Source organism: Coccinella septempunctata, chromosome 9, assembly GCF_907165205.1.
Source record: "Coccinella septempunctata chromosome 9, icCocSept1.1, whole genome shotgun sequence".
NCBI classification, from domain to species: domain Eukaryota; kingdom Metazoa; phylum Arthropoda; class Insecta; order Coleoptera; family Coccinellidae; genus Coccinella; species Coccinella septempunctata.
The window spans coordinates 13,627,278-13,646,246 of NC_058197.1; the positions used below are offsets into that span (position 1 = coordinate 13,627,278).

Consider the following 18,969-nt stretch of genomic DNA (forward strand, 5'->3'; position numbering starts at 1 on the left):
CCGTTACACTAACCTTTGCTAAAACTCACACATATGCTATATTGTTTGATAACTAAAAATGTATTGCTAACATTCAAAAGAATATATATATATATATATAGGGCTTAAATGTCAAAAACGTGGTTAATAAATCGGTTGCTTTGGTTTTGAACGAAGAAACATAGTGTAGCTTGTAGCAAAATTTCACTCAGTGAAACGCACGCGGTAGACAAACGGATCGAACAGCCAGCAAGCTCTTCATTGCAACGTCAAACAAAACGACCGCACTGTTGTCTCAACTAATTACCGGTGTCTTTGCCGCCTAGATAGGACTGGTCATAAATTGTTCCAACGGCGGAATGCGTTCTTAAACAGGCAACCACTTCTCGGCGGTCCAAGAACTACGTGGTAGCATCGATCGGAAGAATCTTTGCTTTGCGTGAACCGGGCGAGGAAACTGTGATGGAAACTGTCGATGTTTGAGAGTTTGTGATCTGATTACATTCCTCAGTTCCTACTAGTTTTAACTGACCCATCCATCTTTTGATGGATTTTCTGAAGGACAATTTTGGACACGTGTATCTCTTAATGTGACCCATATTCTAAAAGAGCAACTCTTCTAGTAATAAGTCTCGAAGTTTCATCGATCTCGGTGCAACCGTTCGGTCTTGACGATTTTATAACTCTTCCCATCAGGAAAAGGATCCTAGATGTGAATGTGATACACACTCTAAAAGAAAAAACTCTCCTACTAATGAATTTACGAAATTTCATCGAGCTTGACGATTTTTCAATTGGCAATTGAATCTTTTTCGGGATTTTTTAAGGGTCAATTGTCGACACTCGTATCTCCCAAGAAAATCATGGTAGATCTTAAGGAAAAGAGCAACCATGGCTCCCAAGCAATGCTCATTGACAATCCGAAGATTTTAAGTTATCGCAGATCAATACATTTTGATCACCGCCTTGTAGAATTCGAACAAGCTACTGAACTCCCTCCTCTACTTTTCTCATCTCTAATTCGATTCAACTCGATTCTATAATAACAACTACCTACAACATTTGCGAACAATTCAGTGTTTAATCAAACTCGCGAGTATCAAGATAGGAAAAAACAAAGGCGCAGATAAGAGGAGGGCAATAAAATGTCTATAAATAGTAAACGTCCTATTTACGAACGCCAAAGCCAGTTTCCTGAACGTTGTTGGAAAAACGAAGTAGATCGGTGTGGGTTTTCGAGTATCACCGGACGAGAATTCGACTTACCCTTGTCCATTTGAAGGTGTAGGCGACGTCGATAAGGGTGAAATAATCCGGGAGGACTTCTCCTCTGTAGATTATGTCCACCTGTAACAAAAATTAGTACATTAAATATTTAATCTTACTTTCGGGGAGTAGAATTGATCGATATAGTCAGTTTTTATCCAACTCGCTCGGTTATATTCTTATCTTTTACGAATCAGACGAAGACAAGAGTGGAAAATGAAAGGAAAGGGTCTTTCTGAGGTAGAGAGAAGAGACCAAAAGAGGAGTACTCTGGAGGAATCTTCTAGGAATGGATCATGTCAAAAAGTTTCTCCGGAATTTTACAACTGCAAGATCCAAGAAGTACCAGGATGTATTGATATCTAGTAAGCCTAGACCAGTTCCATGCATAAAAAAATATTGCGTTACCATAGCAACGAACAAAGAACTCGTAAGAAGAGTCAGTGTGAAGTTTGTGGTAAAAAAAGTAAACCAGAGTTACGCAATAAAATGAAAGAAAGAATATGTCCACCGAAATTGTGAAAATCGAAAAATTGGAGTATCGAGACATCATCAAGTACCTGTATTTAAGAGGGTTAAGAGGTAAGCAGATTTACGAAGATATGCTTAATACCCTTGGTGATCAATGTCCTTCGTATGCGAACGTGAAAAATTGGACTGCAAGCTTCAATAGAGATAAATTTTGCATTGAAGATGATGACCGATCGAGAAGGCCAGTTTCTGTGTCAGTCCCCGAAAATATCGATGCAGTTCATGAGATGATTTTATCAGACCGTCGAATTGGTCTAAAACGGATATCTGAAGCACTAAATATTTCATACGAACACGTTCATCATATAGTTCACGTCAATTTGGACATGAGAAAAATTGCTGCAAAATGGATCCCCAAATGTTTGAATGTTGACCAAGGGTAGAAGCATGGCGTTCGATCTGTGCTCGATTTGAAAACGATGTAAACTTCTTAAACCGAATTGTTACTGTGGATGAGACTTGGGTACCTACATTTCTACGATCCAAAAACAAAGCAAAAATCTATGGAATGGCGACACTCTGGTTCTCCAAGACCTAAGAAGTTTCGTGTCCAAAAATCTGCTGGAAAAGTTCTTGTTTCAGTTTTTTGAGATTGCCATGAAGTAATCATGATTGATTTTTTGAATAAGGGTAGAACAATAACCGGAGATTACTATTTGACATTATTGACCACTCTGCAGGAAAAATTGAAGAGAAAAGACGCGGAAAGCTATCCAAAGATGTTTTGTTTTTGCAGGACAACGCCCCTGCAGTTTCTATATCAGTCCCCGAAATATCGATGCAGTTCATGACATAATTTTGACAGATCTTCGAATTGGGCTAAAACGGATATCTGAAGCACTGAATATTTCATACGAACACGTTCATCATATATTATATAGTTCACGTCAATTTGGACACGAGAAAAATTGCTGCAAAATGGATCCCCAAATGTTTGAATGTTGATCAAAAGCGTGCAAGGGTAGAAGCAGAGAGTTCGATCTGTGCTCGATTTGAAAACGGTGTAGACTTCTTAAACCGAATTGTTACTATGGATGTGACTTGGGTACATTTCTACGATCCAGAAACAAAGCAACAATCGATGGAATGGTTTTCCAAGACCTAAGAAGTTTCGTGTCCAAAAATCTGCTGGAAAAGTTCTTGCTTCAGTTTTTTGGGATTGCCATGGAGTAATCATGATTGATTTTCTGGATATGGGTAGAATAATAACCGGAGATTACTATTCGATATTACTGACCACTCTACAGGAAAAAATTAAAGAGAAAAGACGCGGAAAGCTATCCAAAGATGTTTTGTTTTTGCAGGACAACGCCCCTACACACGAATCTCATGTTGCCATGCAGAAAATTCATGATTTAGGGTTTGAAATACTAGAATACCCCCCTTATTCACCAGTTTTGGCTCCATCTGGCTATCATCTCTTTCCTCAACTGAAAAAAGTGTAAAAAGTTGTAAATTTTCTTCCAACGAGAAGGTAATGAAAGCTGTGGAGGTCTGGTTTGCAGAGCAAGAAGAAGAAAAGAATTTTTTTTGAAAGGTCTAGAGACGTTGCAGGTTCACTATCATGAATGTATCCAATTAAGAAGAGAATATGTTGAGTAATAAGATATTTTGACATTGAAATTTTGCTTGGTTCTATAGTAGGCTAAGAATTTTTCAAACTATACTCGTAGATATAAACTGTTCAAGTTGGGCAAACATATAAAAGATCTTACCCTGTGATTCAACGTGAGTCCAAACTTCATCCTGACGAACTTCTGGAGGAGTTGCATAGACACTGCGGCAGGACACTTCAAATACCTTTTTCCGTCCATCCTGTGCTCCTCGCTGGGTTCACCGTCTTTACCATCACCAGTAGGTTCACTTTTAACCGCACTATCACTTTCCTCCTCCGTCTTAACTTCGGCCAAATCTACTTTTTCACTATTCACAACCTGCGTTGCGTCTCTAATTTCACTATCGTCTTTTCCCGCACTTTTAACGTCTTTCGTTTTACCATCGTCGCCATTTAAAACTGTGTTTTTCACCGCGTGTTCGTTACCGTCGACGGGAGTGTCGTCCAGATGGGACTGGTAGTACTCGATGGACAGCGAGATCATGTCCTCCGTGCTGAAGAAATCTAGTTTTTCTCCAACGTTGGAGGTTACCTGTAAAATGTCAATTTTTTCAGGCGTTTCTTCCTCCCGTTCATTCTCGGTTTTTCTCGGTTCGCGGAAAGAGAAACTCACCATTGCCTCTTGGTCCTTGAGGTTGTCCCTCTCCTTGTCTATGACGCTGTCGTCGCTGCAGGAACTGCTAGCTCTGACGCCGGTACTCCTGTAAAAATCCTCCCTCGTCTGCATCTCTCGAGAGTGGAGATTGGGCACGAGTTTGTAGACTAAGGATTGGAGTATCGGGTCGGATCTGCGAGAAAAATCTTAGGTTAGGTAACACTGGTCCGGTTGCGGGATTGGTTCGGTGACTTACCTGAAGCATATCTGGTTCTTCTTCTTGTAGATTATGTTGCAGTTCGGGCAGGCCGTCCTGCAGTTGTCGAAATACTTGATTATGCATCCCCGGCAAACTGGAAAAAAAAATTGGGTTCAAATGAGAGTCGATGGCTTATATATGAGAACGTGATTCGGATTCCGACAAAGTTAAATCCTTCTTCTACGAAGAGTAGATGCTGAACATGGTTGCGGTCTCATTTGACCTCGTCAGAGCAACATAACTCCACCGTCGACGAAACTGGAATGAATTGTCGGCTTTATTCGATGTCAGTTTCGTCAACGGAGGAGTTATGTTGCTCTGACGAGGACAAATGAGGCCGAAACCATGGTCACCATCTACTCTTTGTCGACGAAATGGAATTTCTGGTGATACTTTGAGTGATGGTGGTTTGTTATTTCGATTAAGCTCGAAACATTTGATGATTCAATTACCGGCGGATGTTAAGCATCTCATAATTCATCTAATATTAGCATACAAGGTACCCCAAAATGCTGGATTTTGGCTGTTTCTGGTACTTCTGGATTGGATGGAAAAAAAACGTTGAAAGGAGTTCTGGTTTCTTCACGATTTTCGTGAAGAGTCCATTAGTGAAAACCTCTTCAAGATATATCATTTGTTTTCAAGATATGTATAACTAAATTTTGAAATTTGGTCGATTTAGAACTTAACTTTTTTATTTTCGGAAATATAAAAACCTTCTATAAGCACTTTTTCACTGGGAATACGATACTATATTCAACTATTTTTTATGACATGTACTAAGGATGAAAAAAATAACTTCTTTATTTTAAATATAGTTGGTATTTTTTTGGATCCCATTTTATGTAAAAAAAAATATATATTTTACCTAAAATGCAGGGCGAGTCCTTGACTCGTCCAAATATTTTAACAGTAGATTCTTGGATCAAAAGAAACACCTTTTTCCTATAACATTTTTTCCGATTCGGCTCTGAATGAAAGATAAAGCCATTTTAAGTTTTCATAATGAGCTATGCCACCCTTCGAAAAACAAGATTACCTTCAGAAAAACTAGCTAAATCTGTGACACTATACATCTGTGGATCTTTCAAACAGGGTTGCATTCAGACAAAGAACCCAATTTTCCGAATATCACAAATATTTTTGAATTTTTGAACATCAAATTACCCGAAAATGTTGCATTATACGAGAAAATATGAAGAAAACTTTTATCTCATAAAACGTTCAAATATTCATCAGATAGCGACAACTTTTTATGGTTTTTCAACCGCCTTTATCTTTCAAACCGAGAGGATGCGGAAAAAAATGGCAAAAGAAGAAAGTGTTTCTTTTGACCTCAAGAATCTACTGTTAAAATATTTGTACGAGTCAAGGACTCACCCTGTATATGTCGATATACAGGGTGGGCAAATTCGTTGTCTACTGAGGGGATCTCTAGAACTATAGCAGCTAGAAGAAAATGGATGACGAATTCTCGAGCTCTATTTCCATGACTAATCCAAATCTGTAAACAGAATCGGCCTATCATTCTTAGATTCCGAGTTATAAACAAAAATTGAGATTTTGACGATTCCGAAAAGTTCTCATAACTTTATTGTCTTTGAAGTTATAGATCTGAAACTTAAACCTTCTTAGGCACAGTCATACGTAGAATTTACTGACAAAAGATTTTTTTTCCAATTCAGAAATATCAATTTCAATAAAAGTTTGCATTTGAAAAAATGAAAGTTCACCTAATGATTTCAAATGAAAAAATATTTTGAGCTCGTCAGTGGATTCTACGTGAAAAAGTGCTTGTAAAAGGCACCTTCGAAGACAAAAAAGTTATGAGAACTTTATGAAATTGTCAAACTCAAAAACGAAGGAGGCTGCGGTTTTTACCTTTTTTTGGGTCCCCAAAAATGGGCTCGAAAATGTATCAGTTTTCTTCTAGCTGCTATAGTTATCGAGATCCTCTCAGTGAACAACGAATTTTGCCCATCCTGTATAGCCGAGAGACATGGCGTTACGATACTTCCTCACTCAGGGCACCATTTCAGTGAAGTTTCAATTTTTGATAAAATTCTATTGACCAAACGGAGAGTAAACAAAATAAATCTCCATCTCTATGATATGAATTAACACATTGCGCGATCATAGAATTTCTGATCGAAATGTCACTCAAATCAGTGTTTGATGTACAATTTCTGCGATTCTGATTTAGCGTGATTGCGTGAATAAAAAGATTTTATTCTCAATTTCGGATGAATAAAATGTTACCGAAAACACTTATATCTACAATAAATCTAACCTTCATTGTATTCTGTGTTTTTGAAGTGTCTGAATCTTACCTTAGAGTGATTAGACTTTTACCGCAGGTTTCATAAAGCTTGATCAGGGAATCAACGCTTGATTGACGAATATAGGTACGTCAATTTGTTTTCTATCGATAATTCAGTCACATTATCATGCAGAATATCATTCTAACAGCAAATTATGATGTTCATACGTCCATTCATTTACTCTCAATTGCTTCTTCTTCGATATATTCAGAAATGAAAAAGTTTCAGTGATTTCGTTTCAGAAATCGAGTGACTGTCAAATCGTTGACCGGACAATACCGCTGTATAAGACTATAAACTTTCACAGAAATGCTCTTTACAGTGATATGATCCTTTCGTTTTCATAAAAAGTGTAGCACCTTTCTACACTCGATTTTATTTACACCAGTGTAGAGGAGGTGCCAGATGATCAACATCGAAGGATGCAGATAAACTACACTTCCTCTACACTGGTTTGAATTCAATCAGCAAACGAATACTATAATCGAGTGTAGAAAAGTGCTACACTTTTTATGCAAACGAAAGGACCTGTGTATAATAAAATGCTTTGTGTGCCCCAGGGCAACCAACCGTCAGCTGATTTTGACAAATTGTTAGACAACCCTATTTTTTTAACGTAGTTTCGTTCGGTCAGTAAAACCTGCACTGAATGTTTACTTATTGTTGGTTTAATCCTTGGTCGAGGTTTCTCAAAAACTGAATACTTACAGACATGTAGACAATCGGCCAACACTGTAGCGTCGATCAGATAACCCTCGCAGAGCGAACACGTGAGCATTGGGTTCAAATCCTTAACGGGGACTTTCCTCTTGCTCCTCATCTTGTCGAATCTGTACGGCATCCTCCAATCTGCAACAGGAGAAATGAAACGATCAGAGAGATCTAGGCACGTCGTAGTAGCATCAACCGACGATCCAATAAACTACGGACGCGCGATGAAGTCGCCAGCGCGCCGCCAAAAAAAACGGGTTATCACCCGTTAGGCCCGCTCTCCACTTGGCCGTATGATAATACACCGGAGGGATAGCAGTTGTCGAGGAAGTGGGCGGTTAAAGAGGGGGAGGGGCTCCGGACTTGGTCCCGATATGAACCCAACTCTTGGGCCCGTTGTCCACCGGAGTTCGGAGACTACCAGCTATACGGTCGTATAATGTGCTAATGGTCATGTATCATTAGGCCATAAAGGGGGGACCATCCATTCGCCGAATGGTCAGTTTCTGGTGGTTTACGTCTTGGGATTCAATTTCGTCCTTCGTTAGATGCTGTTTTGTTATGTCAGTTTTTGTCGATTGGTCGAAAATGTCCATAAATCAATCGTAACTTTCCCATTGAAGAATGAATATCCAATAATATTTGAATTCAACATTCGACTTAGTTTGTGCGAATTCGAATAGAAAAGGGGAATTTTGATGATATTTTTGAAAATATCTGCACTTATAGTCATATGCTAAGAAGGCCATGAATTTCATTTCCAAATTGGTGTTCTCATTACGTATTGATGAATCAATCAATGGAACAAAACTATAGAATAAAAATCATTTTTCAATATCCCGAAGGGATATGCATATATTGCAGGTTATCTGACAGATATTGTGTTTTTCTTTCGTTTTTTTATGAATACGTAGACCACAGCTTTCTTTTTATGCGCGCAGATTTCCAAAAATATCCTTAAAATTCCCCTTCTCGATTAGAATTCGAGCAAACTAATACTTATTTTGCACGAATACAATTCATTTTTCAATGGGAAAATTCAATACGGCTACCATAAGAGAAAAAAAGTTGAAAGTCGTATACTGAAATCTAGGTTGCCAATTTCAATTAAAATGTTAATGGTTAACCCTAATTTTTGTTTCTGATTTATGACCATTCATATGTGTCAAAATAGCGTAGTGTCTGGTTCCACAGAAAAATTCATAGCCTCAGAACCATTCGACATAATTCCACCATATTTTTTCAGCCGATTCCTTAATTTTCAACACATCTTTTGACGTACTTAGAGTTCAAGGTTAATGCTCCGTTTCGTGCTGCGATTTTTTATAACAAATTACAAACTGCAATAACTCGATTTTTTTTTATGCAACACCCAGTATTTTATTTTTCCATAGCAGGACATTTTTATGAGCTTTTCGAGCATGTAGGGTTTTGGGGTTTGTATAGTGGAGTTTGCGAAATATCATGATTTTTGTGGAATGCGTCGTAAAATTATAAAAATCTCCTCCTTTGAGGATTTTATGGCCAACGCTGAGTAAAGTAATCTATACTCCATTCACTTTTAATTTAGTACTCGGTTGGCCATGGAAATTTGACACATTTCACTCTGTATAGTACGAAAATGTGGGGTTATGAAGCTTGTCAAATCATTTTTGGGTTTTGAATCAACGATATGTTGCCCGTTCTACGTGAGAGTTTCTGTTATTACAAATTTTATCACCATGTCGAATCTCTTCGGAAAATATGTGACGAACATAATTGCAGTTTATACCTACAAACTAATTGAAGGCATACCAAATCCAGTTATTTGCATGGAAAATACAAGAGATCAGTATAATATCGTAATATGCACTAGCTTGAGGAGAGTTAATGTTCGTTATCTTCTTTGGCTGAAGTTTGAATACGTTACATCAGTTGTAGATTTCAAAAATATTAACCCAAAGATGAAATGCATATGATGCAGTGGTTGGGAATGGGTATCTACCGAAGGAATTAACAGATAATTACAAGAATGTTAAATTCTTCAACAAAAATCATTGCATCAATATAAGTAAAAGGAATTAGAGGAAGTTTCAAGTCAAGATGAACTTCACCGTTGAACAAATATTTTACATGAATAAACAATTAACAGGACAACTGGCGGGTATTTGTGAATCTTATTACATTGATATAATAATAATAATTAGGTATTTATTGGTACCTTAAGACATTAACAATGTATAGGACAAGTCAAATGGAAAATCAATTTTCGGGAACTTATTCTACGATGACATTAATCGAAAATCTTGTAGTAAACTTTTCGCATTAATTCACTCAAACATAAAATTCCCAAATTCCACCACTTTTTTGGGTCTCCCAATAGAAGGAAATTCTTTGTCATCCTATTCATTCACAATCTCTCTGATTGTGGAAATATTCAGCTGAAATATAAGACGTTTAAATTCAGATGAAACATTATTTAAATTCTATTACATTGAATATATGTTCACTATACCGTCTGACGTATTGTGGATTTTAGAATATCAGGGTAAAGCTATTTGAATGACCTGACCTGAATTCTAAATAGCAATTCTTGAACACTGTCTTTTTTTTCAATCACTTCCGGCATTTTCGTAATAAAAATTGATATTAGTTGTGGCAACGGCGTTATGACATTAACGAAATTTCATGAGTGCCAACCTTACTCCGTTCTAGTTACCAAAACTTGAGAAAATTATTTCATGACCAACCGACTGCTAAAATGATTGTGAATGGAGTATATGAAAGATAGACAAAAATGACGAACTACATTATTGCATATGCCTATCTAACTTTCTAGAATAACCCATAATAACCAGTTTCTACAGTTTTTTTTGAAAAATAGGGTCTTACTTCTACTCCGAAAACCATACAATTAGATAATCGGAAAAAATCCCTCATGAAGGGGATTAAATTGAAAGTGACTCAATATAACGTGGCAAACTTCGAATGAAATCGAACACTCTTCTCTCGTTCCACTCTTTGTGTCCCCACTGTATATGTAAACATATTCATGACCCTAGAATTCTTCCCAGGTAATTTGTGATGAGTAGGTACAAATAACACACCTCAACTAAACTAATAGGTGGTCGCTATCCATCAACACGAGGGTCGCCTACGGCGAGGCGACGTTGCCAGACTCTCTCCCCGTCCCGCGTAGAGGCGGCAACGTCGCCATCTCGCCGGCGGAATTTCTCCTTCGACTCAGATACCCTCGGGGATGGAGCGGTGACCTTAGGCCAACCCCTAAACGCGTGGTAGCGAAGGGTTCGCTACCAGGAGATTAGGAGTGGGGAGGAGATGGGTGGTCCTTAGCACCGGATCCACGGGCAAAGCCCTCTCTTCTCTTCAACAACCCGTCGTTCATCATTATACAGAACGGCTCCCTCGATGTGCTGGGTAACACCTGAGGGGTTCTGACATTAAGTGTCGGATTAAGGGAGTGAATCGTCGTTTGATCTGATTTTGGCGGAGTGTGGAGGCTGATTTTTGGGGTTGTTTCACGTGGGGTCCAAAGGGTGGCTGGGATACCTCTTTCGATTGATGGTTTTCTGTGAACGTGAGCTGTTTTAGGATTGAAGGGGTGGAAAGTTACCCTTACAGCTATCCTTAGGCAGAAATAAAGCCAGTTTGATGGTTGGTTCATGTAGAGGTACTGAGAATTAATACATAAGAAAAGGGCCAATATAATGGGTAGATGGAAAACACGTGTACTCCACTTCCTGAATCGTTCCATTGAGTTGAATCAGATTTCTTCATTTTCGAATTGGTTGATGTTTGCTAAATATCATTTCGCCGACAAGAAATAAGAATTTGATACGTACGAGGATGTATTGCTAGACCAGTTTCATGCATTAAAAAAATATTGCGCTACCATAGCAACGAACAATAACTCATTAGAAGTGTCAGTGTGAAGTTTGAGGTCAAAAAGTAAACCAGAGTTACGCAATAAATTGAAAGAAAGATGATTTCCATCGAAATTGTGAAAATATGAAATTGGAGTATGGAGCCATCATCAAGTACCTGTATTTAAAAGGGCTAAGAGGTAAGCAGATTTACGAAGAGATGCTTAATACCCTTGGTGATTAATGTCCTTCGTATGCGACCATGAAAAATTGGACTGCAAGCTTCAAAAGAGGTAAATTTTCCATTGAAGATTATGACCGATCGGGAAAGCCAGTTTCTGTGTCAGTCCCCGAAAATATAGATGCAGTTCATGACGTGATTTTATCAGATCGTCGAATTGGACTGAAACGGATATCTGAAGCACTGAATATTTCATACAAACGCGTTCATCATATAGTTCACATAAATTTGGACATGAGAAAAATTGCTGCAAAATGGATCCCCAAATGTTTGAATGTTGACAGGAAGCGTGCAAGAGCAGAAGCATAGCGTTCAATCTGTGCTCGATTGGAAAACGATGTTGACTTCTTAAGCCGAATTGTTACTATGGATGAGACTACATTTCCACGATCCAGAAACAAAGCAACAATCGATGGAATGGCGACACTCTGGTTCTCCAAGAGCTAAGAAGTTTCATGTCAAAAAAATCTGCTGGAAAAGTTCTTGCTTCAGATTTTTGGGATTGCCATACAGTTATCATGATTGATATTTTGGATAAGGGTAGAACAATAACCGGAGATTATTATTCGACATTACTGACCACTCTACGGAAAAAAATTTAAGAGAAAAGACGCGGAAAGCTATCCAAAGGTGTTTTGTTTCTTATATTGCAATGCAGAAAATTTGTGATTAAGGGTTTGAATTACTAGAACACCCCCCTTATTTACCAGATTTGGCTCCATCCGACTATCATCTCTTTCCTCAACTGAAAAAAAGTTTAAAAGGTCGTAAATTTTCTTCCAACGAGGAGGTAATAAGAGCTGTGGAAGTCTGGTTTGCAGAGCAAGAATAAACATGTTTTTTGGAAGCTCTAGAGACGTTGCAGGTTCGCTGTAATAAATGTATCCAATTAAGAGGAGAATATGTTGAGAAATAAGATATTTTGACACTGAAATTTTGTTCGGTTCTATAGTAGGCTACGAATTTTTCAATATTTCCTCGTATTTGGCACGCATGTATTACTTTATAACTCGTAGATACTTCAACGCTTACGTCAAGCAGTATAACAGTTTCTCACCTAAATAATACCGCAATTTGAAATACTAATCGACAAGCATACTTAAAACAGAAACATGGTCTTTATTAAGTTACTGGATTTATACTTATAGAGACTCCAGCGTATATATAAAATTCAATGTTGAGGATGTTGATGAAGTATTCAGACCATTGATATTAACTGACGTTATGGACGCCTCTCATGTCCCTCCCCTCATTAACCACTAGAGCAATTAATATTGAAATTTTCGTTTGGTTCACTAGAAACTGGACATAACCAGTTCTGCATAGAGAAATGACATCTGATGTAGATTAAATTAATATTTCAATGAAATTATGACCAGAATTAAGCTGCGTCTGGACTACCAACGCTTGCTTCGACGTAAATAATTCTTGATGCAAGTAGGTAGGTACATGAAATACCGTCTCCTAGCTGGAATCAATCAGACGACTGACGTCTGACGGTAATCGTAGAGTGCGCGGGGTCATTAAAACGGCCACCTCGATTGATGACGATTAACGTCTCCAATGCTATAGCGCAAATAGCGAGGCGATAATGATTATCCGTGCCAAATTACGGCATCTAGCGTGCCGCGAAACTGAACAGTAGAAACGGGTAATTAGGTGGAAACCTTTCACCGACCATGCAGCTCCTATCTAGCTATTTCCCAGACTGTTGCTTTCTTTTCTGCCTTCGCGATTGTTCGCACAGCGTGCGACACCGAAAGGAAACGCAAGGGTAGAAAGTTAAGAAGGAAACTTGATGTTATTCGGAACACGATTGAAGATGACCGGCATCCGTTCGTTAAACATACGAACGGTAAAAACCCGATGGAGTCCGGTTAAAAAAATGGTGCTGACTGAAAACAACGGACCCTAAGGAACACATAGAGCCCTCCCGCACCTTCCTGTCTCCACCACAACCTGAGCAAAGACTTTTGAAAACTCGTCAACCGGCTCAGCCACACTCTGTATTAACTTGTGAATCCTCATTCCAAAAACTGCATTTACACTTTCAAATTGAAGTTAAAGGACGTCTTGATGGGCCTACTTTTCTTCTCAATTTTATTGTTTTCTCAAGTGAGATGAATATTTTACCAAAATACGATGTAAACTGTCGAAAACCAATTTTGAAGTCAATCGTAATTGTTTTTCAACAGTTTTTCATCCTATTTCTATAAATTTATCTTAGTCTTTTACTCGAACAAATATTTTAATAGTCGAGGGAAACACTTTTTTCCTATACCATTTTTTTCGATTAGGCCCTGATAAAAATATATATAGCCATTTTTCATAATGGCTATGCCACCTGTGGAAAAACAAAATTGTATTCCGAATAACTAGCTAAATTTGCGACACTACACATCTGTGGATCTTTTAAAAAGAAAAATTTTTCAAATTTCCCAGATACTTTTTAATTTTTGAACATCAAATTACTCGAAAACGGCGCATTATACGAGAAAATATGAAGAATTTATTTTACAAAACGTTCAAATATTCATTAGATAGCCTCCAACTTAGTCTCAAGAGTTGGGTTCTTTGCATTTTTGGTATTTTTATGGTTCGTAATGGTCATAATGAGAAAACTGGAAGAGGTCGGTGATATCTTGTGTTCGAAAAAGATTAATCAAATAAATGAAAAACTATATTCCGGAATTTATTTCAGTCGATAAAACTGTTTGTGAGATAACATTCTTTATGGTTTTTCAACAACCTGTATCTTTTGACCTCAATAATCTACTGTTGAAATATTTGTACGAGTCAAAGACTTACCCCGATTAAAACGGCAACAATTTTCATAGTGATATAATATATACAAAAATAACGCTGAAAATCTCAATTGCAACAGTCAGCTTGGTTTCTTGGTGATCTCTTGAGTGAATTCTACTTTTCGATTGATTGTTCGTGATTCAAGCTATTGCCAAAAGATGGCATATTATTATTTCCGTTGTTGAAGTAGCATCTGTTTTCGCTGCCATCATTTTCCCATTGAGCTCAAGAAAAAATAAAACAGTGCGAGATAGAGCAGAGCAGATTTACACTAGAACGCTTGAATTGTGTATAATTTGGCGTTCAACATCATCAGGGATATAAGTTATATCTTTAGAGCTATGATCCCAAAAATAAGCAACAATGGTCTTTCTTCACGCCATTGTCAAATCATAAAAAATGTAATAGGATTTTGCGTGTACAGAGTCTTTATGGAGGATTGTATGATTGTAACAACTCCTCAGTAGGCATCAACTTTGAAAATCCATGATAAACAGTTCAAAATCCTTCGGTAAACACACAGAGTACAAAACCAACAAGAAAACACCTCTGTAACCACTTTTTTGTTCAGTTTCAATAATAATTACTGAAAGCTCAAGAAGTATCAAATGAAATTAAAATATTAAATTGAAAGACATCAGAGAAAACTAAAAGAATATCAAAACACAACAAAAAATCCAATTGGGGTAGTTACATACGTCTAGACCTTTACGTACCAAAGAATCATCCCTTCACACTCTGAAAACTCCTCGCAACTAATCAACAAACACCATTATCCCCGTGTCACCCCAATCCACCGCCTCGCCATTGGCTTTAACGCACCCCCACCCCTCGCTCGACCTTGTTCAATGTCAACTGGTGGGGGCGACGCGTAAGGGTGCGTACGTTGGGCCCGCCTACCACCTCCTCCCTCTTCTACGTTCCTGATAGCGAGCCCTTTATTTCCACGTGTTTAGGGGTTGAAACAAGGCCGCGAGGGCTGAAAGGGCCTCTTCAAGGGTGAACGATGCGTAAGGGTCGAAATCTTGACATCGCGAAGGTCGCCGGTGCGTTTGGAGGGCGCGCGACGTTGCCATTTTGTTTGGTGGTGGGGCGCGGTGTTGACGATTGGGCGCTTCAGAGGGAGAAGAGGGAAAATGGTGGTTGAACGAATGAATACCTTCGGAGGGTTACACACCGTGCTGATTTAAGCCTAAGGGAGGACTCGCTCTGGGTGGAAATTCCTGCATGTGTAGTGTTGGAAGTATTTTCTACTTAATCTAGTCGACTGTTGCACGTTATCGGTGTTTAACGGTGCATTGAACATACGTGAAAAATAATAAAATACCAAGGCCGGCTGTGTGTTCAATGTAAGCGTTGCGGGATTCCGAAATATCTGTCTTATTTACGAAAACTCGTGAAGTTTAAATATAGATTTTAGTGCTGCAGATTCCAATCTAACAATAATATTGCGCGCTAATATAGGATGTAAGAGTTATACGATGCCTGTGTACGTTAAGTTTGAGTAGCTGTTAGAGTTAGTACACGAATTTTATTAGTATTGGAACACTTAATTTTCAAGAAAACGTAATTTGCAACAACACCGCTCAACAACTGATTAACCTTTCTTCTTTCAGGGAAAAACTGGGATAATTTGAGTTGTTTTCATCATATTCTTTTTTACTTGATTAGCCTTTTGCCCTCTGAACTCGCTCAATTCTAGTAGGCGGCAGATGGTGGTATAAAAATCTGTTAGTTCCTCGTTTTAACGCAAAATTAAGATTTAAGTTGACAATAATTGAAGAAATTCAAGAAATATAGACCAGGCCAAGAAGACGCTTGTCTCCTGTGCAAAGTGAGCTAATCATAAGCGATTTGCTAACGTTTTGATGGATATTTAGGCCAATATCTCCCAAAATTTCATGAATTGTCTCATCGAAAGTAAGCCTTGAAGAGTAAAATACTCGAAACTTGCTTGGCGGACTAACCAAGTATATACCAAGAGCGGCCAAGTTGGAGGGCCATGCCACTCAGTTTTGAGAACTTGAGAGAAATGTTTATTCGAAGTTTCAAATATAAACCTTATATTACATACAATTATAAAGATATACCGATTTATTTTATATCAACAAACTGAACAAACACCTTACAGAATTTATGGTAGCTCTATCGAGACTTTGACTTTGAGTTTTCTCTTGCATTGATTATTTTTTCTCCATGAAACTCTTAATTTTTTCATACTATTATTTATGAAAGAAAGAAGAGTATCTACTAAACATACTCTGGTTTCTGATAAAAATAAACATCTTGAGCGAATAGTCCTGAAATAGGTGGTAGATTGATTGGAAGATCAGTGGATCTTAACAATTATTGAACAGTAGGTTCTCAAATGAAACTCAACCTTTTGATTAGACCCAAGTGGTGCTATAGGGTGAGGTTTTTTAAAAGGTCACCTGATCATTTCACCTCAACATGAAGAAAGGTATTATTTTTTGTTGTTGCGTATCGCTAAAAGGTTGTTTTAACGAAAATCCACACAGGAGTATTCCCTTGGAAGATTTTGTGGATCTTACACCTAAACCAGACGCAGATCTGTTGAATAATTCAAAGACGATGTAAGCTTCCAGCGACCTCTGGACGTTTGCTAAATCGTTAGTCAGTGGCGGCTCGCCAGAGGAGGCAACTGTAATCGAAGCATATTGGTCTGTTGTCGGTAGATTCTACGTTTAAAACTGCCTATAAGAAGGCTCGAGTTTCAGATCTGTAACTTCAAAGACCCGAAAGTTAGGTGAATTTTTCGAAATCGTCAATATATCATTTTTTGCTCATAACTCAAAAACGAAGAAACGTAGGAGGCTACGGTTTTCACCATTATTTGTTTCTCTGAAAAAGCTAGGCAATGTGTCATTCGTTCACGAGATCCCCTAAATAGACAAAGCATTTTGCCTGTACAATGATCGTCTGTTTTTACTATTCTGACAGGCTATCCTAGCCTATTCTAATTTTTGGTAGAGGTACCTGCTCTACACTCTACTGACACGAATTTCCCTCTTGGGCTTCCCAACTACTATCTGTCCGTCCGATACATCGAACGTAACCGATAAACGCCAGCGATAACCCTCTGGCAGTTCCAAGAATTGAACCATCAAAATAGACAAACTGCCGGACCACCGAACAATCATCGTAGAAATGCTGCGCGATATCGTTAGAAGGCATTAATGCTGATTTATGTATCTACTGTTTATCGTCCTCCGGCATCCAACCGTGCGTGACGTGTTGCCAGAGAAGATTTCAGACAGAGAGGGCGCCTGCAACGACGAGGAGGGCAAGAGAGAGATTCCCAATAAATTTAAACAACCCGGGCTCGCCGCTCGGTGACAGCTGCAAAAATATGGGTCTCTCTCTCTTTCTACACGGGATTTCGGAAGATGTAACTTGTCTGTCAGCGATTCTCGAAATAGAAAAAGCCGGGAGGGTTGATGTTTGGCGGGTGAAAGCAGATGGCGTTACGGTAGAACTGCGAGCTTTTTTGTAGCAGTTGTGACTAGATTGTTCGTGCCATTTCCTTTCCGTCACTTTCGACGTGTTTCTGATAAAAATAGGTTCATTCTAAGGCCTATATTGTATACAGGGTGAGTCTTTGACTCGTACAAATATTTTAACAGTGGATTCTTGAGGTCAAAAGAAACACTTTTTTCCTATACCATTTTTTCCGAATCGGCTCGGTTTAAAAGATACAGGATGTTGATAAACCATGAAAAAAAATTATTTTTAGTTTTATCTCACAAACGGTTTCATCGAATGAAATGAATTTCGGAATATAGTTTTTCATTTATTTAATGAATCTTTTTCGAACACAAGGTATCACCCACGTCTTCCAGTTTTCTTTTTATGACCATTACGTACCATAAAAATACCAAAAATTCAATGAACCCAACTCTTGAAACTAAGTTGGAAGCTATCTAATGAATATTTGAACGTTTTGTAAAATAAAAGTATTCCTCATATTTTCTCGTATAACGCGCCGTTTTCGAGTAATTTGATATTCAAAAATTAAAAAGTGTCTGTGATCTTCAAAAAATTGGGTAGTCGGCTGAATGCAACTCTGTTTGAATAAAGTACCACAGATGAGTAGTGTCACAGATTTAGCTAGTTATTCTGAAGGTAATTTTGTTTCTCCAAACCTTCAGAATATCTGTGACACTACACATCTGTGAATCTATAAACAGAGTTGCATTCAGCCAAAGTGCTCAATTTTTCGAATTTCACAGATAATTTTCAATTTTTGAACATCAAATTACTCGAAAACGGCGCATTATACGAGAAAATATGAAAAATACTTTTATTTTACAGAACACTCAAATATTCATTAGATAGCGTCCAACTTAGTATAAAGAGTTGGTTTCTTTGAATTTTTGAAATTTTCATGGTAGGTATGTAATGGTCATAATGAGAAAACTGGAAGACGTGGGTGATATCTTGTGTTCGAAGAATATTCATCAAATAAATGAAAAACAATATTCAAAAATTCAATCCATTCGATCAAACCGTTTGTAAGATAGAACTAAAAATAACTTTTTTATGGTTATTCAACAGCCTGTATCTTTTGAACCGAGATGATTCGGAAAAAATGGTAAAGCCCAAAAGTGTTTCTTTTGACCTCGAGTTGAAATATTTGTACGAGTCAAAGACTCACCCTGTATAAATAAAGTCTTATCAGACCCACACATGACTATGAACAGCAACATCCCAAAGCAAAATCAACAACAAAAGATCCCGAGCTCAGCGTAACTAAAAGATAATA

The 18,969-nt window shown here is 38.0% G+C and overlaps 1 protein-coding gene across 3 annotated transcripts in view; it reads right to left on the minus strand.

Moving 5' to 3' along the window:
- The window catches only part of LOC123319817 (protein suppressor 2 of zeste-like), a 114,654-nt gene that overhangs the window by 14,913 nt on the left and 80,772 nt on the right, over positions 1-18,969 (minus strand). For 2 of the 3 annotated variants that reach the window (XM_044906766.1, XM_044906765.1), the window contains exons 2-5: positions 7,275-7,415; positions 4,243-4,339; positions 3,492-4,179; positions 1,246-1,326 (exon numbers count right to left, since the gene is read on the minus strand). In XM_044906766.1, the coding sequence (XP_044762701.1) occupies positions 1,246-1,326; positions 3,492-4,179; positions 4,243-4,339; positions 7,275-7,407 (999 nt within the window). In that variant the 5' untranslated portion in view covers positions 7,408-7,415. The remainder of the gene's footprint in view (positions 1-1,245; positions 1,327-3,491; positions 4,180-4,242; positions 4,340-7,274; positions 7,416-18,969) is intronic. The other variant, XM_044906768.1, reaches the window with a different exon arrangement.